The sequence below is a fragment of the Sinocyclocheilus grahami genome, unplaced genomic scaffold (assembly GCF_001515645.1).
Source record: "Sinocyclocheilus grahami isolate Dianchi unplaced genomic scaffold, SAMN03320097.WGS_v1.1 scaffold31.1, whole genome shotgun sequence".
Classification (NCBI taxonomy): domain Eukaryota; kingdom Metazoa; phylum Chordata; class Actinopteri; order Cypriniformes; family Cyprinidae; genus Sinocyclocheilus; species Sinocyclocheilus grahami.
This window is the reverse complement of record NW_015505210.1, coordinates 3218670-3242803: the sequence shown is the minus strand read 5'-3', so window position 1 is coordinate 3242803 and position 24134 is coordinate 3218670. Positions and strand designations below refer to the sequence as shown.

General features: G+C 34.6%; 2 protein-coding genes across 3 annotated transcripts in view; both read left to right on the top strand.

The window, feature by feature from the left end:
* The window catches only part of cav2 (caveolin 2), a 22960-nt gene extending 12516 nt beyond the window's left edge, over positions 1–10444 (top strand). The window contains exons 2-4 of one of the 2 annotated variants that reach the window (XM_016262667.1): positions 5763–5959; positions 6554–6741; positions 9905–10444. In XM_016262667.1, the coding sequence (XP_016118153.1) occupies positions 5810–5959; positions 6554–6741; positions 9905–10055 (489 nt within the window). In that variant the 5' untranslated portion in view covers positions 5763–5809 and the 3' untranslated portion in view covers positions 10056–10444. Of the gene's footprint in view, positions 1–5681; positions 5960–6553; positions 6742–9904 lie in introns of those variants that run through there. The other variant, XM_016262662.1, reaches the window with a different exon arrangement.
* Positions 10445–12690: 2246 nt separating this feature from the next.
* Positions 12691–20939, top strand: cav1 (caveolin 1). Its single transcript, XM_016261278.1, has 3 exons — positions 12691–13005; positions 13665–13832; positions 20035–20939. The coding sequence occupies exons 1-3, from the start codon at positions 12766–12768 to the stop codon at positions 20374–20376; spliced, it is 750 nt and encodes a 249-aa protein (XP_016116764.1). The 5' UTR covers positions 12691–12765; the 3' UTR covers positions 20377–20939.
* The last annotated feature ends 3195 nt before the right edge of the window (positions 20940–24134 follow it).

Below are 24134 nucleotides of genomic sequence, written 5' to 3'. Positions count from 1 at the left end.
ATATATATATATATATATACACAGTGAACCCTTTAGAATTTTCTATATTTCTTATGACTTGTAGGAATTTTAGTCCATTCCTCAGTACAGAACTGCTTCAACTCTGAAGATGACCTGAGCCCATTTTGGTGAAAATCAGACAAACCGTCTAGGACGAGTTCGAAAAAGTAGGTTTCACAAACAATTAAAAATAGCGAAAAAACTAAACCTTACGATTTTTTAATTCTGGTGTCCATTTGATTCGGCATGAGCCAAGGAATCAGAGGAAAAAGCAATTTTCCTTCTGCCTTATGGTTCAAAAGTTATTAGCATGAAAATTAGTGAAATTTTGGACTAGTGGTGGCGCTAGAGAGTTTGAGTTAGAGACTCCAAATTTCCTATGGTTAACGTTGAGACTGTGCTCTATCAGTGTGCCAAATTTCAAAACTTTCCCGCAAGCGGTTCTATGGGCTGCCATAGACTTCCAGAGAGGAGGAAGAAGAAGAAGAACGCCAAAGGATACAATAGGTGCCATCGCACCGTCGGTGATTGGCCCCTAATTCTAAAGGGTTCACAGACTTTCAAGCACCACTGTGTGTGTGTTTGTGTGTGTGTGTGTGTGTGTGTGTGTGTGTATATATATATATATATATATATATATACAGATGAGGTGACTGTCAGGAAGTCCCATCTGATATCATTGTGCTCATATCATTGTTTTTCTGCAAGTAGAATTAGACCACAGGACCACGGAATGTGACCTTTGGCTAATTCATCAAGAATCACCAGCACTGTTTGTGCCGTAGGGTAATTAGTTTTCCTTACACCCTGAGTATATATTTGAGTGTACTGTACACATCTTAAGCATTATTTTATATATTTATTAATTCATGAATATCATAACAGTTTTTGGAGATTTGCACAACATGACATTTTACTGTCTGAACTAACCTTGCCTTGTTATTAAAATGTGAAATTATATGATATCTTAAAAGACTTATTGACTTTGAAACACAGTCATGAGGATCTACAGGGGTCTTGCTATGATATTTCCTGTTTTATAGTTATTTATTTATTCATTTATTTTCCCCTACATGTTGGGTGCACCACATGACTTAGATTTGCCTGAACAAAGTAATTACATAGAATATTATTTTATTTTAATGAATAATAGAATATTATTTCAATGTTTTAGTTAATATATAATAATATTTAATATACATTTTACCTAAAAAGTAAAAGATGGTTTAATTAATTTTCCTTTTTAATAATTAATTTATTTAAATTAGGCTTTTTTCATTATGATATCAGGACAATTGTATTACCTTGACATTTTTGACTTTGTGCTCCCCTTAAAAATAAAAATAAAAATTATTTCAGAAATTAAAAAAATAAAGTATATTCAAGTATTTTCAATTTTAATGTGTTTTTGAATACCCTTGTGAAAAATAAATATACATAAATGTATTTGAAATACATTCATAAATTCAACAATCTTTCCCTCGAGGATATGGGACCGGCCCATCCAGCTACTGGAAGCAAAGTAATACAATCAATATATGTTATTTTCGTATACTACAAATACATTTACATATTTATGTACTTAAAAAATGCCCTGCAATTGTACTTTTAGTATACTAAACTGGTATACTTAAACTCTGATAAATTGGAACAACTAATTTTGTACTTAATGTCCTTTTAATTGTGCGGAAGTAGTGCTGAAGTCCGACTAAAGATATAATGAAGTATATTTGATTGCGCTAAAGTGGAACTATTGCAAGTATACTTTAGGTACACTTTAAATATCTTGCATTTAAAGACCAATATTATTCAAAGATCATACAGTCCTCATCAATAGTGACATTAAAGCACATTTCAGGCTTAATATTGTGAAATGTACATTGTGCACAAGTAGTACTCCAAATAAAAGTTTAATTAAAAAAAATTTGTATGAATTTTTTATGTCAATAAATATGTTAACAGATGAACTATACTTAGTATGAAATTTTATATGTATGTATATATATATATATATATATATCACAAACAATTAAAAATAGCGAAAAAACTAAACCTTACGATTTTTTAATTCTGGTGTCCATTTGATTCGGCATGAGCCAAGGAATCAGAGGAAAAAGCAATTTTCCTTCTGCCTTATGGTTCAAAAGTTATTAGCATGAAAATTAGTGAAATTTTGGACTAGTGGTGGCGCTAGAGAGTTTGAGTTAGAGACTCCAAATTTCCTATGGTTAACGTTGAGACTGTGCTCTATCAGTGTGCCAAATTTCAAAACTTTCCCGCAAGCGGTTCTATGGGCTGCCATAGACTTCCAGAGCGGAGAAGAAATGAAAGAGTAATAATAAATATATGAGCTCCAACAGATACAATAAGTGCCGTCACACCTTCAGTGCTTGGCCCCTAATAATAAAGGCAAGTAGCACACTGAATTTGAAATTTTGAAATGGAAACACTGAAATAACATATTCCAATAATCTTTGGTTTCTTTACAGCTTTGAAAAATTATTTATACCGTGTATGTACCGTGTATTTATTATTATTTTTATTTAGCTTTTATTTTTATATTTTCAGTTATTGGTAATTCAGTTTATTAATTTTGTTATGTGATTTTGTCATGTTTATTAGTTTAAAATATTAAATATATATACGTATATATATAAATGTATTTTTGGTTCAGTTTTAATTGTAGCAATTTTACTTCAACTTAAATGTATTTATTTCAGTTAGTTGCCAAGGCAACATATAAAACTTTCATTAAAATTGTAAGTTTTTTTATTTGATAATAACATTTTATTCCAGCTTTATTTCAATTACTGAAAAACTAAAACTACCAATTTAGTTTTAGTTAACAATAACAACACTGATATTCAGTGCACTATAGTTAAAAATAAATAAATACAAATAAATAATTAAATACAAATTAAATATTAGTTCATTTTAGGTACCAAAAATGTTCAGTAATATTTAGTTGTGGCCCACATTTTCTATACAACTGTTACCTCATGATTTCATACCTTACAAAAAAAGTCTAACATTTAAAATTGTGGAACTCAAGAAGTGACATAATTTGGATCCTTTCTACATCATGGTGGGAAGACATTTTATTTTTATACTAATATTGCAGTGTTGACCGCAATACTGCTCAACCATTTTCTTTATTTTATTGGGAAATCTAAGTTTATTAATAACTATAAACCAGCATTTTCTCCCAAAATTAGCTAGTCCCTTATGAGTGACATCTTAATCGGCTAAATTGGCAACCGTTACTCATTCTGCCATTTAAAAAAAAAATGTTTTATTTGTTTTACTAGTGTCCATATAATTTAAATATATATTTATTTTTTATTGCCAGAAAATGACAAAATCTGGGCTGCCATAGACTTCCAGAGAGGAGGAAGAAGAAGAAGAACGCCAAAGGATACAATAGGTGCCATCGCACCGTCGGTGATTGGCCCCTAATTCTAAAGGGTTCACAGACTTTCAAGCACCACTGTGTGTGTGTTTGTGTGTGTGTGTGTGTGTGTGTGTGTGTGTATATATATATATATATATATATATATATGCACAAACATTTAATGCCATTGACCCACTGCCTAATAACAGTGATAAGCAGCATACCAAGGCCTCGTGGGAAGTGCTTGAGTTTTAATAGCTTTATTTAGTTTGCTGGCAATAGCTAATTACCAGAGCTAATAAATTTCAGTTTTGTGAGATACTGTATTGCTTAACCAAGTGCAATCTTACAAAGGCAGCTGTCATTCGCCTGCCAAGTTGTCATGAAAATAACATATATTGATTGTATTACTTTGCTTCCAGAAGCTGGATGGGCCGGTCCCATATCCTCGAGGGAAAGACTGTTGAATTTGTGAACTTAAGTTATTATGACAGTAAAAGATTGCACAAGAAGAGATCAATCAGACTTTCCTGCTAAACCCTTCCTCATAGATAATGGTACTTGATACCTTCAATGAAGAGTTTAGCAGTGAAGTCTGATTACTCTGTTTCACAATTTGATTCAGAGAAAAAAATATACAGTGCACCCACATCAAACTAGAGATCATATTGGCCGTTCATGATGCTGACAACGTTTGATCTCCACTTCAAACACACGCAGAGGAAAGGTCTTGGCACCTTTGCTGTTGGAAATCAGCTGTGTGTTTATCCATAGGGATTATGGCCTGTATTGTGCATGTTCTCATGGGTAGAATGTGCTTTTCACTCCCACTGTTGTGCTTTTGCTCTGCTGTCATGGGCCGCCACGTCCTCTCCCATTTTTCCTTCCGACTGTTACAACACAATGAGTTTGTTGTTTATGTGTGTATCAGCTCCAGTGGAACTCCCTTCATTCCCTCTGGTTATAGAAAACATTATATTCAGACATTTGCAAAGAATTATAAAATCTACAAAGTGCTATTCAAAAGAAGGTGTTTAGCAAAATGACGAAAATAACCATCAACTTTCATTGTGGAAAGGAACAGCTTGGACACTTTGCTAAACATCGTCTTTGGCATTCAACAGAAAGAAAGCTGACTCATGTGTGTATATACATATATATATATACAGTATATATACATTTTTTAAAAATGTTAATTTATGTTTTCTGCTTGTTGGTTGCACTTCATTGATTTGGCGGACAAAAAGTAAAAAAAAAAAAATTTAAGTATTATTTTAACATTTTTAATATAAAATGTTTACTATTATTTTACCGAAGAACAAATATTACAAAAATAATGCAAAACAATGATTAAGGTTTTCTTTTCAAGAATGTAATTATTTTAAAGAGGCTTCTTTTCTATTATGATATCAGGGCAGTAGAATCACTTGAATTTTACATTCATTTTTGGGTGAACTGTCCCTTTAAAAGGTCAAATAGGAAGGTAAAGACAACACTGTATCAGAGAGTCCAACCTTAAGACAGGCAAATTATCTACTAACAGTCATAGACTGTGTCTAAAAGCTGAAAAATGCTGCCTTACTCCAGGTATGAGTAATAAATGGTTCTAAGAAATACAAAACCCTTGCTGTTTATGTTTAAACCCAAGTAGTAATTGAAAACTCAAACAATATGGATCATGAATTCAATTCCTCTGTCACATGCAGTAGGCTACTTGCTTAGAGGAGGAGAAGAAGAGAGAAGTGTCCTCAGCTGAACAGAGCTGGTCATACTTATGTCCTGTTAAGAAAAAAAAAAGAAAAGAAACAAAATGACAGTATGATTGGTAGGAAACCAGTTCCAATTTCAAAACTAAAATTAATATTTTAGAAAGGATATCAAGGACCTGTTGGGAGAGTGTTGACACTCCAAAAACATCAATAATGAGGTGGCTTTGAAAGGATTTTTGTGCCAATACCAGATTTTTCAAAAATGATGCGGGAATAAAGAACCCTTCAAATCAAACACAAACAACTTTATATTATATTATACACGTGATGTTGTATTCTTTATTTTAATGAATGAATGTGTAAAATGTGAGGAAACGCCTGAGGGAAAAAAAACATAAACTGTGAACTATGTTTACACCAGAGTCTATAGAGGAAATAATAACAATCTGATAACATTCCTTGAGTTCTGTTTCAATAAACAGTTTGTCGAGATAAGGATGGCTGGGCAGGGATTTATCCCTAAAATATTTCCTTATCATTGGTGCACAGTTGTTTGGAGCAGTGAATTGAGCGCCGTTTGTGTGTTTTGTCTGCGCGTGAACGCGTCTTCCGTGAGGGGTGTGGACGCGTCCTGCCCTGAGCGCACAGTGCGCGTACAGCAGGCGCAACAGACAGCAGTGTGCGCCGCGCAACTCCAAACACACAAAAAATGGGGCTTGAAAAAGAAAAAATGGAGGCCAGTGTCATTATGGATGAGGATGAATTCAATAGATCGATTGAACCTATACTTGGAAAAAAACCGAACGTGTATTCAGAGGTCCAGGACAGAGATCCTAAAGAAATTAACGCTCATCTAAAGGTAGGTGACAACGCGAGACCCCCTTTTCTATCACTTACATACTATCACTTATTTTGCGTCTAAAACTGACGAAACATGAGTGATACAAGCGCTAATAATGTGGTCATATTAGTTTCTTTCGATATGAGAAGTTATTTTTCACCATTCACTTGCATATTATTAGAATAAGTGTAATTGCACATGCGCGATAATAATCTTAACATATAACAATACTGCATTAATGCACACACACAAAGGGAAAAAAACACTGACAGAAGAAAATACATATAAAATAACGTGTCAGAAGTTTTAATATTAATAATAATAATAAAATACAATAAGCAAAATACTCACACACATAAGACGGTTGTATTGAATATCAGCACATGTGTGATTTAGTTGCAAGTATGTTAATATTAATAACTTACGTTTTAGATAAAATTGTGTTTCTTGTTCAAAAGAACCTATAAATAAATTAAACAGAATTTATTTGGTCTTTGAGGGTGTTTAAATATAAATTTGGTAGTTACTTTCTTTTTATACATGTTGGCTACTTTGATAGTCTAAAGAGTTTGTTCACTATTGATTTTTTTAATTTCATGTTTGATTCCACAGGTTGGTTTTGAAGACATCATTGCCGAGCCCATCTCCACGCACAGCTTTGACAGAGTTTGGATCGGCAGTCATGCTGTGTTCGAGCTGGTGAAATACGTCTTCTACCGGATCCTCACCACGTTTCTGGCCATTCCCATGGCATTCATTGCAGGGATTGTTTTCGGGATCCTCAGCTGTATACATATTTGGTATGAAAAGTCTTCTTGTTGGGGAAGGCTGTTGGCGCTCTGTTGTATTTTCCACAGCCCAATTGCAGAATATTTGCCTTGGCCACTACCCACTTAGATAAAGACTAGCATTAAAAAAAATACCACAGAGAAAGTCTTGCATACTGGTTTTGTACAGCACAGGTGGGCCTGCATTTCCACCGTGGAAAAATCCGCACATAACTCACACTGGATTGTTAGCATTCTAGTCAAGTGTTTTTTTCCAGCCTCTTAGCGGTTTGACACATGCAAGCAGAAAACTTGGCACAACTTGGCACTTGACCCTTTAGGTCAGGACCGTTTTCAGGGTCAGTGTTCCTGAGGTGACATTAGCACATGTGGATGTTTGTAAACTTAGCACCCCAGCAGTAGCAGAGTTAGCTTAGGAATGAGTAGTCCTGACAAATTAGATAAGATCTAATGTCAAGAAGTCAGTGTAGCTCAAAAGGAGAAGAGAAGTCTACTTGGTGAATATTGCAAGTTTAATAATATTGATTAAGAATATTGCTATATTGGGTGACAAATTCTGTGGTTTGTTGAAGACATGTGTCTTCTATACTTCACTTAATGTCTGTACTTAGAATTTTAGCCTGGTAGATGTTAAAACAAGTGAAAAAAGCAAGTAATTATCATAAAGACTTGGAAATGGGCTGTTTTTACTTCTGCATCTAGACAGAATTCCGTAGCAATGTGCTAAAATGATTTTGCAAATGTAATGTGTTACAGACATGAATGACGCTTGTTGAGGAGTGTTTACTTTTCCAAACTCAAACATCTATCAACACCCTAGCAACCACCTAAAACATCAAGCATGGTGCTATTCGCACAGAACCTTAGCAACTGCATAACAGCATCCTAACAACCATCCAGGGGTGCATTTCCCTAAAGCATCGTTAGCTAACTATGGTTGTTAGTTCCATTTAACTCTATTGGTAACGATGGAACTTGCGACCATAGTTGCTTTTGGGAAATGCACCCCAGATCGGCAAGCACAGTGATAAAAATCACACAGAACCTTAGCAATTCTATTACAATGCCCTAGAAACACAGAGAATAGTGCTAAACCACATTGAACCTTAGCAACTGCATAGCAACACCCTAACAACTACCTAGATTGCTAAGCATAGAGCTTAAAACCACACAGAACCTTAGCAACGGCATAGCAACGCCCTAGCAACTTTCTAGAACACCAGCAAAGTGCTAAAATCCACACAGAACTTTAGCAATCACCAACAACACCAAGCATAGTGTTAAAATAACACAGAATTGTAGCAACTGCATAGCAACACCCCAGCAACCACCCTAGAATTTCAAACATAGTGCTAAAAACCATACAGAAATGTAGCAACTGCATCGCAATGCCCTAGCAACCACCCAATCATAGTGCTAAAAACAACACAGAACTTTATTAGAAACCTTCTAGATCACCAAAGAAAAGTGCTAAAAAACACTCATAACCTTAGCAACGACCTAGCAACCACCCATAACATTGAGTTTTGCAATCCAATCACAGTTCCTATAGAAAAATGACAAATTCTGTTTAGTTATAAATTAGGTTAAAGCTGCAGTCCGTAACTTTTTTTGGTTAAAAATGATCTGAAATCAATATTTGAGCAAGTACATAACCAGCCAGTGTTCGAAACTATCGCCTTACTTTAGCCCAATTCATAGCTGTCATCTTATAATAATGTTTTCTAATTTGAGTGGTACACCCGTGGGAAATTTGAGCATGCCACTGCGTCATTACGTCACATCTGTAAACATAAAGAAGTTGTCCCGGCTACTAGGCTATCGCATGTGAGGATCCTGCAGGTGGCCGATCATTTATAGCCTTTTCTCACAGCAGCTGGAATAATTAAATGTATCATTTTGATGGCGGATTGTAATCCAGAAAGGATTATGTGTTTATGAAACACATGTGAATGAAATTAAATTATATTCCAGTTTTAAATGTGCTTCTGATTACAGATAGCCTGGGATTACACAAGATTTGTATTTTAAAGACAACCAGTTCGAAGGGAGCATAATTTGCTTTTTGGGTTAAAAGAATTTCTTAATATGAAATTCGAGTGGTATGACAATTAGAGATTAGACTGTACAGAAATTTAAATCTACTCGCTTATACACACTATACTCATAGTCACGCAATGCTGATGTTGTTAACTAACAATTTAAAAAAATAAAGTATAACAATAATAATAATTTGCATGGTTTGATGTGATATGAGCTCATTTAGATTAAATCACCATTGGTAGCGCGATTTATTGTAATGCTTTTTTCCTCAGTTGGTCAGAACAAACGTGGCAGACTTGTTACTTACTGTTCAGATGACAATATCCGGTGAAAATGCTTATTTGAGTCATATATTCCAAGACGTAGGCGAGAATCTGTGATTGCGAAGTACAATAAATATCCACACCAGTGTGGTGACTGACAGCCACACATACTCTTCAGAACATTAGATTCATCCGCGCTGGAGCCGTGCCGACTCACAACCCACGCAAGGAAGATAAATCCGCACACAGCTGCAATTGCAGGTTTTCAAACAGAGATGGCGACAAAGAGGCAAAACTTACGGACTGCAGCTTTAATATTATAAACAGAGAATTTTCCTACAAATTTAATTTATAAATAATAAGTTTATTGAAAATAAACTGTTAGACCTGTGCTGTAGATACTAGAAACACTTTATGTATTATCTCAAAACTTATTCATTCGTTATGGGACAGTCATGCTGACTGATGGATTTGCATATGTGCTGAATGTTAAGAATATCAAAGGTGATGATTTTTGGAACCATGAAAGTTAATGCTTCACACGCATTCCAGGCTATATAAATAATAAGTTTATTGAAAATAAACTGTTAGACCTGTGCTGTAGATACTAGAAACACTTTATGTATCATCTCAAAACTTATTCATTCGTTATGGGACAGTCATGCTGACTGATGGATTTGCATATGTGCTGAATGTTAAGAATATCAAAGGTGATGATTTTTGGAACCATGAAAGTTAATGCTTCACACGCATTCCAGGCTATATTTTAACCGCATAACAAAGAGAGAGGAACAAATTCACCTTGATATGATTGTTATGTAATTCTTATATATCAGCACACATGATGATGAGCTGTTGTCCCTCCACAGGGTGGTGATGCCAGTGATCCAGGGCTGCATGATGACACTACCCTCCATCCACGTGATCTGGACCAGCCTGATGGATATGTTTATAGGGCCGTTCTTCTTCAGCATCGGACGGTGCTTGTCGTCCATCAGTGTCAAGACTGTGCAAAACTGACCAAATCTAACTCAGCATAGAAGTGTTGCAGAATCTCTTTGACACGTTTTTTTTTTGGCCTTTGGCCTTTTGGAGGATTATTAGCTGAAGGATCATTTATCCTTGACTTCTGAAGTACAGAGAAGAGAAAGAGCTTTTCTTTCATTTCAGTGCACAATTGCAATATTAATTCCGTTGTTTCACCACTGACTTGTCAGCCTTGTATTGGGCGTCGTCAGTGCTGACATGCTTTTTCAGTACTGTTATGTAAGTCTAATTAACCTTTTATATTATATATAATGCAAGACTTTTCAAAGATTATAATGTAATGATTAAGATGTAGCCTTAAAAGAATAGTTCACCCAAAAATGAATATTTGCTGAAAATCAAGATCAAGATCAAGATGTAGATGAGTGTTTCTTCATCGGAACAAATTTGGAGAAATTTAGCATTACATCACTTGCTCACCCATGGATCCTCTGCAGTGAATGGGTGCCATCAGATCAGAGTCCAAACAGCTGATTAAAAACATCACAATAATTCACAAGTAAACCACATTACTCCAGTCCTTTAATTAACATCTTGTTAAGCGAAAAGCTGTGTGTTTGTATTAAACAAATTCATCAAGACGTTTTTACCTCCAAACCGTTGCTTAAAGTATGAATCCATAATTCATAATACTGCTTCTTCAGTGAAAAAAAAAATAATGGACTTGTTTATTACAAACAAACATCTTTTTGCTTTACAAGATGTTAATTGAAGGACTGAAGTTTTGTGGATTACTTTATTATGATGTTTTTATCAGCTGTTTGGATTCTCATTCTGATGGCACCCATTCACTGCAGAAGATCCATTGGTGAACAATTTAGTAATGCTAAATTCCTCAAAATGTGTTTGTAAGAAGAAACTCATCTACATCTTCGATTGCCTGAGAGTGAGTAAATTGTCAGCAAATGTTAATTTAAGGATGAGACATTGTGCTACTACATGATAGCCTATATAATATTGCAATAAGTTCACAATGTGCTTGTAAGGAAAAAAATTATGCAGCTACTTCCAATAGGGCTGTAGTGTTGTGCGATTTCTGAGTTAATATTTATATTGTTTGGAAATGATTTATCAGAGTAAATTAAATGATTTGATGGCATTTTAGTGTACAAACTATTTATGTTTTTAGGTACATTCCTGTTATAAAGAACATTTCACAAATATAACACTCTACTTCTGTATTAATGACTTCTTTTCATAATGATATTGAATTGGCGATTAGTTTGACATGCAAAGCCACATTTGACATGCTGTTTGCCATTGATTGTGCTTTGTTAGCGGCTCCGCGGAGTAAATGGAATATTTGACTGTGCAATGGAACATTAGAGGCTCAGGTGCCGTTTCCTCACCCCTGTTGAATGATGCCATGTAGCAAAAATGCTGAACACAGCTCAGCTTATGAAAGCAAATAAAATTATTTTTGGAAATTAAAGGATGGATTTTTTTCTTTGCTGAGAGGCTATACCATGGAGATCAATATGTGGCACATTGAATGTTAACCTGACAAGATTTAACGTATTGTGCAATGAGAAAAAAATCCTCCGGGTGACATGTTCAATGCGGAATGCAGGTATGTCTAAGGATAACGGTGTACCCACAAAAAAAGTGTATGTTTTTGTAGAAGGATCGAAGTGTTCTATTGAGTTCTTAACAGCTAGATTTTATTAAACGTTTCATTACGCATTTTGACTTTGTATTTAAATGTATTTAAAATTTGTCTGCTTTAAATTAATATGTATTATACATAAATATATTTTATATTGTATATTTATTATTTTATATAGCACAACAATGATGAAAATTATCATATAAAATAATACAAATATTTGTATTATAGATTTATTTAAAAATGTTTAAAAATAACTACAAAAGTGCTTTTTTACGTGAGCTATAAAGTGACTTTTGGCCACTACCACTGTCGTTGTTGTTGTTTTTTTGCATATTTTGTATTGCCTGTCACATCCCTCACTTTGCCAGAACCTGACCTAGATACACAAATATTTGTTAGGCACAGTAAATGCACACTCAAAGATATAAATAAGTAAAGTAAATGATAGTAAAGTTGGACAAATATGAGAAAAACAAGAACATTAAACCGCAGCGTTATTGTTGGTGAAAACATTCCCAACTAAGTGCAAGTCAGTCTTGCCTTGAGGTACACTGCGGTATGCAAACTGACCTTAGTCACATTTCAGGTTTATACACCTCAAGTCATGTATGAATTTCCTTACAGAACTATATCTTTTGAATTTAAATGTTGGCCTGGAAAAGCAGCCAATAAGTGTTCAGGGTACTCAATACTATTTGAAAACCTTCTCAAGATGCACCTCATAGAGCTGTAAGAAAGGGTAGCTTGTTGAGTAACTTTGATTTGTTTAACATTTAATTTGGGTCACTACACAATCCTCCATTTTGATGCTTTATAATTGTGATGACTTTACCATTACAGCAACGTGGAAAATAGTGCTAATAAAAACGTTCTGGTAGTGTACATGGGATTCGTTCAGGAGAAGTTGGTACAGTGCCCAAATATATGCCTCCCATTTAGGAAAAATCACGTCAAAATATCCAACCACTAATACTGCGTAGCTCTATGAGTGCATGGCAGGCTAATGGAGGGTTTCAGTCTCATTCATTGAACACACACAGCTTGTCCTCAGTGACTGAGAGGAACTCCCACTTAATGCCACGAGAGACTCCAGGAGAGATAAAACACGACTCTGTAGATAACAGCTTTATTGGACGTTCGTATGCAGAAAAGAGGGCTGTTTTAAGGGAAAGGACTCCCAACTGTAAGCAATATCCCCACGCCTCCCACACTGCTTCCTCTCGACTGATTGTCTTGTTTCCACGCACTCATCTGAGCGCACTTCAGGCACGGGACAGCATGACTAGCGGATACAAGGACGAGGCACCTGAAGAGGTAAGAATGACACCTATTTTACCTCAGAAATGTCAATTCAGGATTTCTTGAGGAACTTATGCAACAAACCTTTAGCTAAATTGGCTACTTATTACTCAAACACTTTTAGGGGTTTATCAACACATGAAGGCGGTGTGTTGGCACTTGCTCTACTACTGTCTTTTTTTCGCGCATGTTTGCTCATTGGTCTTATCTTTTTCTGGCAAGTAGTTGTAGGCTACAGCAAGCCTTACTGCTCCCTTCATTTTTCACTTTATGCACACTTTCGCAAACTCAACTTTAAACAATAATAATATTAGCTAAAATATGAACTGGTTCGTAGCGCATGTTGTCGAAAGGCAATGCAATTACTTCTTAAGAACTTTTTTTTTAGTTCATATAAAATATAACTAATATATTTTAAACACGTCCTAACAGGTAAATATTTTAAATTGTGAGCGTATTTCATATATATATATATATTTCTGCTGCGGATTAAGAACAGAGCACAGTGGGAAATAGCGCCCCCGTGCGGCGGGTCGCTCAGCTGTTTTCCAAAGGGGTGTGGTGCTTCATTTCTATCCGCTTAAAACCATCCCATGTCAGGGCAGTGCTGAGTTGCGCCCCAGTCTCCCCTCCACGCTCATGAACTTCATTTTCTGTTTTCTTTGGAACCGCAGGACTACGCGCACTCACCGTTCATCAGGAAACAGGGGAACATTTATAAACCAAATAATAAAGAAATGGATAAGGACAGCATCAATGAAAAGACCCTTCAGGATGTCCACACCAAGGAGATTGACCTGGTCAACCGGGACCCAAAGCATTTAAATGACGATGTGGTCAAGGTAAGTCATTCAACGAACTTTTTCTGCTTTATGCAACTTTTTCTTTCTTGGCAAGTCACTTTAATTATAATAAGATACTTTAAAATGGATTTATTTATATATAAGTGCATGAATAGTAGGCTATAATGTAATATGAAGCAAGTGCACGCAACTTTTTATTCGTAATTGTTTTAGTATGTATTATATTTTATAATATTAATATATTATGTTGTATTACAATATGTAATTTATTAATAACTGTTTGTATTATTATTATAATTATTAAATGTTAGATATTGTTATAATACATATTAAGAAACATGTTCAGAGAACATTACAGTTTATGGGGAAAAAAGTAATAGTTTTGCATTATAACTCAACAGAAAGTTTGGCTTCATAAACGAAGTGGTGAGTCAGTGGTCAGTTTGTCACGGTGGCACTGGAAACAATTATTGCAAGCAGCAGCTGTCTTTGAAAACTGATACAATGGTGGTTTCAAGTCCTTGTAGAATCTATCATTTTACCTGCAAAACCTTAAACGCACTTGCATCCGGTGTCACCTGGTCCCTATCATTGCATTCTGGAGCGCTGGTGTCCCTACTTTAGGTGTTTTGGAGCAGTAATTGGTTTCTAAGCATGTGCAATGTCTTAGACCATCTTGAACCAGCTGATCAAACTGGTTTTTAGAGCATGGTAGCTGGTAAACCAGCTTAGAAACCAGCTGTTCCACAGCTACCAGCTTAAGCTGGATTTCCCAACAGGGTGGAAGCAATTATCACTGGAGCAGCTGTCTTCGCAATGTGAAATGCTGGGACTGTGGCACGAGTTTGTGAAATCCTACATTCAGTAATAGCACGGTGCTCTCATTTTGAAGGGCATGTGGCATTGGTAACTCCCAAGCAGTGAGGAGCTGTCAAAGTAAGGCCTTTTTTATAAAGGAAATATGAACAGTTTCCTGTTTTTGAGCAAAGGCTGCTCACCTAACATTCTTCGTGAAAAGTTTCCTGGGCGTGGGTCGATGCCTTGCATAGCAACTTTCTCAGAAAGAAAATTCAACAGGTCACCTGATAATATAGAAATACACTCAGCTTTCGAAAATGATCCCCCTGCATCCATCTCTGCCCTTTTCTTCCCATCCCTTATTTCTTCTTTTATTCTGTGTCTTTCTCCCTCCCACCTCAACACGACACTGAGTCACATCCCCGAGGACACATGCAATTGAATGCTTCTTATGATTTGACTGAAAATTGAATCCAGAGAACACTGAAAGCAAGTTTTCTGCTTATAATTTGATGTTTGCTAAGAATGATGGGATTGATGTCACAAGTCAAACTCGTTTGTGCACACAGTCCTTTTATTTTGGCCTTAAAAGGGGTTTAGCGCTCACAGTGGTCTTGCGTAGGAGAGCGTAGCAGGGAATTCCCATCTCCATTTTCACAAATTCTCTGTACACGAGCACATACACACACACACACACACACACACACACGAGGCGTTCCTCCAGACCATGATGCACTCGTGGTCCAAATGCACTCCCACAGACATCCACATCAAAGATCCTTGTGTGCAGAAACACATGCATAGCTTTCCCTTGGAACAGACTATTTTCCTCTCATAAAAGTACATTCTTTTAATAGCATGCTAGAGCAGGATTCCACATGGGAGTGTGGCCAGAGCACAGAACGAGATGACCCCCATGCAGACATTCCCAATGATTGGCATTATACTTTGTAGTATGTCTTTTTTGCCGGATTACTATAATTTTTGGCTGACCAATATAGGATAACTTTCTTGAGCTGATACAGTTACAGCATTAAGGCTTTGGTGTTTTTTTAGTCACTGTATATGAATTTGCGATTTAAAAGGAGTCACAGACTGTTGCCATGGGGATCAAGGATTTAGAAAAAAATAAACAATTGTTGCTATAATTTATTTTTAATTTAAAACCGCTGTGGATCCTCAACAATGGCATTATTTTTAAACAGTTTTTGCCTGTCCAAGTACAACATATTTGATGTATACTGTATATGGAGGATTATTTAAAAATAAGATAATGAGCTCTATATTTTATTTATTTTATTTTATTATTAAATATAGCTGTATTTTTTAAACATTAAATAAACAGTTTTAAATATATCTATTTATTTGTCAGTTTGAAAAGTGATTTATTTATTTACTTTCTTAATTTATCGTATTTGATATATATATATATATATATATATATATATTCATTTTATTGTTAAATATAGTTGCATTTTAAAATATGATTTATTAATTTACATTTTTATTTTACTTTATTTTATTTATTGTTAAAAATAGCTATTTTATATAGTTTATATAATTTTATATAGCTATTTTAAATAGTATTTTTTAAACATTTAAATAAAGTTTTAAATGTGTTTGTCAGCTTGAAAAAATTTTTATTTATTTTTTACTTAATTTTTTTATTGTATATTATATACAAATTTAGTTTTTAAATATAGCTCAAGTTTTAAATATTATTTAAACTGTTTTAAATGTGTCTATTTGTTTGTCAAAAAATATGTATTTATTTTCTTTATTTTTATATTTATTTTATATACAAATGTTGTTTTTAAATATAGCTCCATTTTTAAAAATGAATTAAACTGTTTTATATGTCTATTTATTTGTTGATAACTGATTTATATATTTACATTTTAATTTTATCTTATTCTATTTTATATATATATTATTGTATTGTTATGTATAGTTGCATTTTTAAATATGATTTATTTATTTAAATTGTTTTAATTTTCATTAATTGTTTTTCATTTCATTTTTTTTAAATGAAAAGGGGTATATTTATTTACATTTTTGTTTTTATTTATTTATTTATTGTTTTGTTTTATTGCCTTTTTAGACAATTTTAAATAAACAATTTTAAATGTATACTTATTTGTCAGTTTGAAAAGTGATATATTTATTTATATAGTTATTTTGACTAAATTTATCATTGTTTTCATGTTTAAGTGCGCTCATTTTACTCATCCATAAACTGCTCACTGCACACTGGTGATTTATTAACTATGTGTGTGGACTGGTCATATAATCACAAGCCCCGAGGTTTGAAGAATGCAAGTTGATGCTTCTGTCAGTACAATGGTGTTATCAGACAACACTGTGCAGTCAGCTCAAGAACTGTTTATTTTAACTTTGTTGAAAGTCATAGTTGTAATATTCAAGTAATGGAAACTATGTGTCCGGCCAATCGGGATATACTGTAGATAAATGAACTGGGAGGACAGGCTTATAAGACTGTCTAATTTGGCGTTTCTTTGCCAACTTGAGCCATGATGGTTTCAAGCCCTTGGACAAGTAGTAATTTATCATTTTACTCTTACAAGAATTTAAATTTACTCTAAAACACTCGTCCAGACATGTTGGTGTTCCTATAAGGCTTCTTAACTAACTTAACCAGCAAGCCTTTAGATAGATTGTGCTGGTTAGCCAGCTTTTTTTCAGAGTGAACAACAAGACTATGCTGTTTCAACTAGTATAAAAAGTCTAAACTGGTCTTTTAAGTAGGGGGAAAAATCATTTTCAGGGACTATTAGTTGAAAGATCACCATAAACAACACTGCTGTCTTTCGATTAGAAGAAGTTCAGCTTTTGTTGGCTATAGCTTGCTCAAAAAGGAGGTGTTAAATATTAGCTTAATCTTGACTTTGACATGTGACTGTGAAGGACGGACTGTGTTTGTGTGTGCTTTTACCCTGTATAAGCAAAGGTGTCTCAACTGAAATAAACACATCTGCATTTAAAAGCAAGTGTACTGTTAAACCAGGATGGTATGAGGTTTGCCAGCTCGAGGAACATCTAAACCAAGCTTTGCAGGGCTTATTAAATGAGATTTATATATACATGTCTTTTCTAAATGTTAGTGTTTGGCAGAGGCGGACAGTAACTAAGTACATTTACTTGAGTATTGCACTTAAGTACACTTTTTGAGTATCTGTATTTTACTTTAGTATTATTTTTTCTGGGAACTTATGACTTTAACTTCACTACATTTGAAAGACAAATATTGTACTTTTCACTCCACTACATTTCTATCAAGGTCCTCGAAGTAGAAAGTCGTTACTATGTAGCAGCTTTGAAAGTCAGTGGGTGATTTTTGTCTTCTCTAAAACGTGACTTTCTTATTTTTCAGACAGTTTATCAGTAATAACTCTTGGGGCTACATGAAGTGATTTCCCTGCATTTTTTGAACACTGACCAGTTGCAAATATGATATTTATTTACAACAATTCAATAATAAGAAGTTAATATTGTGGTATATATTAGACACAGTATTGTCTGATTTGGCTAAATTGTGTACGTGAAAATATTACCTATAAAGCCACAGAAAAACTGTTGTGCGTCTCCTAATAAAACACAATAGGTGTTGGACTTGCAGCAGCACTGCACAGACCGTTCTGTGTGTGACATCAAAGTACAGCGAGAGCGATTACATTTTTTTGTTTTGATGTCAAATAAGTCTTGCTGTTGTGCTTTTTTGTTAAAGCAGTGTTGCTGTTGTAAAGTTGCACAGCTACAGTCGTGTTGCTGGGTTTTAAAGCAGGTTTGATTTTTTTTCTTCTTCATCACTCTGTATTTACAGGATTTCACTGTCCACTCTGTTCAAATGTGGATGAATGGCTACACATAGATGTGTGCACACTGTCAGAGCTGTGTGAGATCACTACCATACTGCTTTTGTGGGGGTGGGTAGAGGTGTTAATTTTTCCCCCCCATACGTTTTTAACATTCTAAAAGCTCTTTATTCCAAAGATACTACAAGCTAGTCAGTGTATTCAGTAGGTATAATGTATTCTAAGTTGCTTCAGAAGTATTGCAAGTATTACGTACAACAATAAAACAGTGCATTGACATAAAAAAGGAAATTTACTTTCGGTACTTAAGTACTTTTAAAAGCAAGTACTTCTGTACTTTTATCTGTCTTTACAACTTTTACTTGTAATGGAGTAATGTTTGGTGTCAGGCACTATCTGATCCAGTCTGCGGTTGATACCTGAGGTTTAGAGCAAGGTGACTTGGGCATGAACCGGGCGGTACCAGTCTGAGTGAAGCAGAGCAGGCTGCTGGACAATGTAAAGATGCTGTCTATGAGGAATGTGGAGATGGCTGAAGGGGAGGAGGAAGAGTCATGCTGCTTTTCTTAATGTCAGTCCACTTGATATGGATGAAAACATGCAGAAATACTCCAGTTTTTATGATAATTTATTGATCACAAAAACGTACATATAAATAAAATATAAATATATGTATAATACAATTAATGGGCTTCAGCATCCCCATGACCCCTCATAGGACAAGTGGGCTGGAGAATGGATAATAAAAATATAGATAAATATATAAATGTGTATATTTTTGATATATCTTAAAATTATATTGAAATATTTTTATTTTGTTTATTATTTTAATTATTTTATTTAATTGTGGTTGGCATAACAAATTATGAGTTGCATTACAATAATGACTGAAATAGATTTATATATATGTTTTTTATTTATTTCTTTCTTTAATTGTATGTATTTAGGTGTTTAGATAGATAATATTATTAATAATAATATAGAAAATTATGTAATAATATAAATGCAGTCATTTATGATATCATTCGTTATAAGATTATTTAGATAGATAGTTGATAATATTATTAATAATAATTTAGAAAATTATGTAATAATATAAAAGCAGTCATTTATATTATATAATTCTTTATAATATTATTTATTATAAAATTACTCATATATATTAGAATTATATAAAAAAAAATATGTATTACAAACATACCTGCTGTTGCTTTTTTTTATGGGATTTTATATATATATTCAATGTTTAATATATTTTGAAATATCAATAATAATTCAAAAGTTATTCTTAAATAAGCAAAGATTTCCCAGCAAAAACATCCATATTGCAACACAGAGGCAGATAAAAAATTTTATATTATAAAAAGTCTTTTTACTACCTGAATATCATGGATAATCCACCAGGAGGCAGAAGACATGCAGTAGATTGAGGTTTTTATGAAAAGAGGATTGATCATTTTAATAATATAAAGGTCTTAGAAAGTCATTAATGGGTTCATTGGAAAACAGTTGTGCAAATTGAAATTATGTCTAAATTGCGATTATAAGAATACAAAATGTTTTAATTCTGTTACAAAATGATACAATTCTGAAATCCCTTTCATCTCCAGGTGGACTTTGAGGACGTGATCGCTGAGCCTGCTGGTACCTACAGCTTCGACGGCGTGTGGAAGGCGAGCTTCACCACCTTCACAGTAACCAAGTACTGGTGCTACAGGCTGCTGACAGCCCTGGTGGGCATCCCGCTCGCCCTGGTATGGGGCATCTTCTTCGCCATCCTCTCCTTCATCCACATCTGGGCGGTGGTGCCTTGCGTGAAGAGCTACCTAATCGAGATCCACTGTGTCAGTCGAGTCTACTCTATCTGTGTGCACACCTTCTGCGACCCACTGTTCGAAGCCATCGGAAAGTGCTTTAGCAGCGTCCGGGTCACCACCACCAAGGTGGTTTAGGGACAGGGAGAAGGAAAAGAGCAAGAGGGCTGGGGTGGGGTGGGCTGTTGTGTGGCAGGGGAATGGAAACCAATGTCCGATGCAGGAAAATAAAACAAATGTAACCTCTCTAAAAAAGAGGCCAAAAAAAGTGAACAGAGATGGAGGGTTGCACTGTATTTAGGTGGCCCTTTGATAAGACTCTCCTCTCTCTCTCTGATCTGTCCATGAGCTTTGTCTCCTCTCAGCTTTGGATTCCTTGGGGTATAGGGGACGTGTGTTAAAAGTGCTAATTTTTTGTAATTTGTTTGCATTTATCAACGTAGGAGTACAGTTTCAGCCTGACTTTTAAAGGAGCAGTTAATGCAAAAATGAAAATTCTGTTATTTACGTACCCTCATATTGTTCCATGTTCGTCGCTCCAAAACCACCATAAAAGTGATCCATGTGACTTATGCGCAATTTTTTTTTCAAGTCTACCATATTCATGTGATATGAAATATAGAGGGGTGAGTCATATTGACCACTTTTATGGTACTTTAATAGTGTTTTTTTTTTTTTTGGATCTTTTGGAGCTTGACAGTGGTCACTATAATTTTAAAAAAAAAATATATATATATATATATATATTACATATACATTTTTAAGTAAAAATGTAAAAGTATAAAATACATAACATTTTAATTTTTAAGGTGCGGTCACGTTGGCAAAAAGCATGCACTATTTATTGTCAATAATGTTGCGATGTATGAAGCTTAGCTCACTTTCAACCCAAGCAGTTTTCTGTTGATCAATGCAGCGAATCTGCGTGACCAACTTGAATTTGTTGTGAAATCTCTGTTGGGGAGAAATCTTTTGCAAAATTCCCAATCAATCAAATATATACCTATTGAAATAACTGAATTTCAGACTCGAAATTTTGCCGAACAACAGTAAATGTGACTGCACCTTTAACGTTAAATTGTTTTCAAACTTTTGTAAAGATATGAGGTTGAGTAAACGATGACCGAGCTATCATTTTGGCGTGAACCATACCTTTAAGATTTGCCTGCTGGGACAAGGCTGTGAACTCAATTCTTTTTCCTTGCTTTTACTGTAAAATCACATAATGCTGTGCACATTAAAGAAAATGTAATATAAATCAAGTTGATTTCATTTGTCTGGTTTATTCAACATTTTATTTGTGACACACTGCTGCAAATTCAGAAATAGCCTTTGCTTTCTTGTAATAAAAAAGTATTTGATTAAATGGCTTTGATTTTGTTTTAGGACTTTGTTTAAAGCCCTTTTGGGCTGCTTTAACCTCTGTGTGGTCATTTTAAGACTTTCTTTATTTGTGTACAAAACAGGCACAGCCCTCACAGCAATTAATATTGCAGTATTTAAAGAGCAGCTAGAAATAAACTCATGGTTACTGAAATAAAGTGGAGAGAAATGAATCATTATTCTCTATATTCTCTATAGTAAGAACTTGGACTGTATGTTGAGCATCAAAACATTTCTTTTCTTTTGTAATTCTTTTGTGGATCCTCTAATGAAACTAAACTATTTTTTCTTCTTATATTAATGTAAGTAGACTACATCAATGTTATATTTTAGTATCAATGTGTGTGTGTGTGTATATATATATATATATGTGTGTGTGTGAGTGCGAGTGTGCGTGTGTGTATATGTATATATATACAGTGTTAGTTATTTTAAGTTAAACCAAATGGAAATGAGAAATGCTGCCTTGGCAACTAGATGAAATAAAATAAGTGTCGTTTGTATATTTCTTTTTATTGCAAGTTTTTTAAGGTTTTAGTTATATAATAACTCTGGCCTAGCCTATGTCTTCATCATAAGCACAATAAAGACGTTAACAGCATCATCTGAAAATATTTCCTTTCATTTTCACACAGAAATAGTGTGATAGCCTGCCAGGAGAGCCTACATTTGATAGGAAAATTGCCTTTATTCAAATCTTTAAAGGGTTTCAAATGATTATTTGCACCCCCTGCGGGCGCCGTGGAAACACACAGAATCGTGAGTCCATAGATAAAATTATGTAGCCTAATAATTAAAATTGAGTAAAAATTAAGTAAATTGTAGACCTCCAGAAGTTTGGGGGTGAATCTTTTTTGATTACTTTTGTTTAGCTTTTTAGAGAACGCCATCTGCAGCTTCTCTTTGTATCGACTCTTGGACGACTCGGACATGACCGGAAGTGTTAATTGTTCAGAGAGCACGAGTTCGATTCAAGACTCGTATGATTTGTGAATCATTTCGACTGTTAACATATTCTAAAAAAGACCTAAAAATGTCCTTATCGCTTAGAAATCCTTTGAATTTTATTTATAATGCAACTCATTTCTTGTTAATGAATTGTTTGCAATCAATGATGAAAGTACATTTTGAAATTTATATGTAGCTTAAACAAATATTGTATCCTAGGGCCCTGTGTGCAAGACAAAAGAAGAAGGCCTATTTGTCCAGTAAATATTGAGATGTTAAATAAAGCATTACTGTCACCATGCAAAACTATTCTGTTAGAGGACTGTATCCTTGTTATATGATAACACCTCCTCTTGGTAAATAAAGAAAATAGCAAGCATTATGTCTTTTCAATTATTCATTGTGTCCATTTGAAGCAGGGAGTCATTAAATTGATTCAATGTTCAATTACATCTATTTAATGTCATTTAATACAGGATGCTACGTACTTTGGTATCACTATTACACCCATTAACACTTAACGTTAGTGAACAACACAGAAGATTTATAATTTAAAGGTGACATATCATGAAAATCTGACTTTTCCAGGTTTTAAGTGCTATAATCAGGTCCCCGGTGCATCTACCAACCAAGGAAATGTGAAAAAGATTAACCCAGTAACTTTGTTTTGGGAAGCCTTTTTCTGCAAGCGTCTGAAAAAACGAGCGAGTCTGATTTCGCTCCCTTGGTGACGTGGCAAAGGGATCTCATTATAATATTCCCGCCCCTTAATCTGTAAGTTTCCACCCACGGCGCCGTCATTGTGATTTCACAAGTGATAACGGTGTACCAGCTCTAATGCCATAGCGAAAGTTTGAGCAAAACATGCTAACTGTTCTGTCTTTGGCTGCACAGACGAGCACAGAACACTATTTACAGTCCCAGCCTCAGAGGAGACAACAGAGCAGTGGATTTATTGATTTATTTAATGTATATTGCTGCTGCCACACAGATCTAAAATAATCATCCGATTTATTTCCCAGCTGTTTACCTTCACAGACATAACTGACTGTTTTTGTAACTCATTTGTGTTTTTAATGTAAACTTGTGTGTGAATGAGAACTTAGTTTAGTACTCACATGCTGTGACAGCCGCTTTCTGTCCGTGTGCTTCGGATGTGTGCACTCAGAAAACAGTATATCATAACTTTAAACTAATATGGTTTAAAACGCATGATTTCAGCGTGATAAGCATGATAATCAGAACCAAAACAGATGTTTTTAGCAGGTACCAGCTGTAACGGCACAGCTCTATTCTGGAAAAGGGGGCGGGGAGCAGCAGCTCATTTGCATTTAAAGAGACAGGCCCGAAAAAACAGCTTATTTCTGCTTCCACTCAAAATGGGCATTTTCAAAATGATATAATAAATGATCTGTAGGGTATTTTGAGCTGAAACGTCACAGACACATTCTGGGGACACCAGAGACTTATATTACATTTTGTAAAAAGGGGCATAATATGTCTCCTTTAAGAGACTGTTCATTTTCCTCTAGTTTCTTTCAGGTGTTGTTATCATCAGAATATCT

Excerpts from the sequence above, each read along its gene's own strand:
- cav1 (XM_016261278.1), top strand. The coding sequence starts at position 12,766 with ATGCCACGAGAGACTCCAGGAGAGATAAAACACGACTCTGTAGATAAC. Across the intron at positions 13,006-13,664 it reads AGGACGAGGCACCTGAAGAG|GACTACGCGCACTCACCGTT; the intron begins GTAAGAATGACA and ends TTGGAACCGCAG. Across the intron at positions 13,833-20,034 it reads TAAATGACGATGTGGTCAAG|GTGGACTTTGAGGACGTGAT; the intron begins GTAAGTCATTCA and ends TTTCATCTCCAG.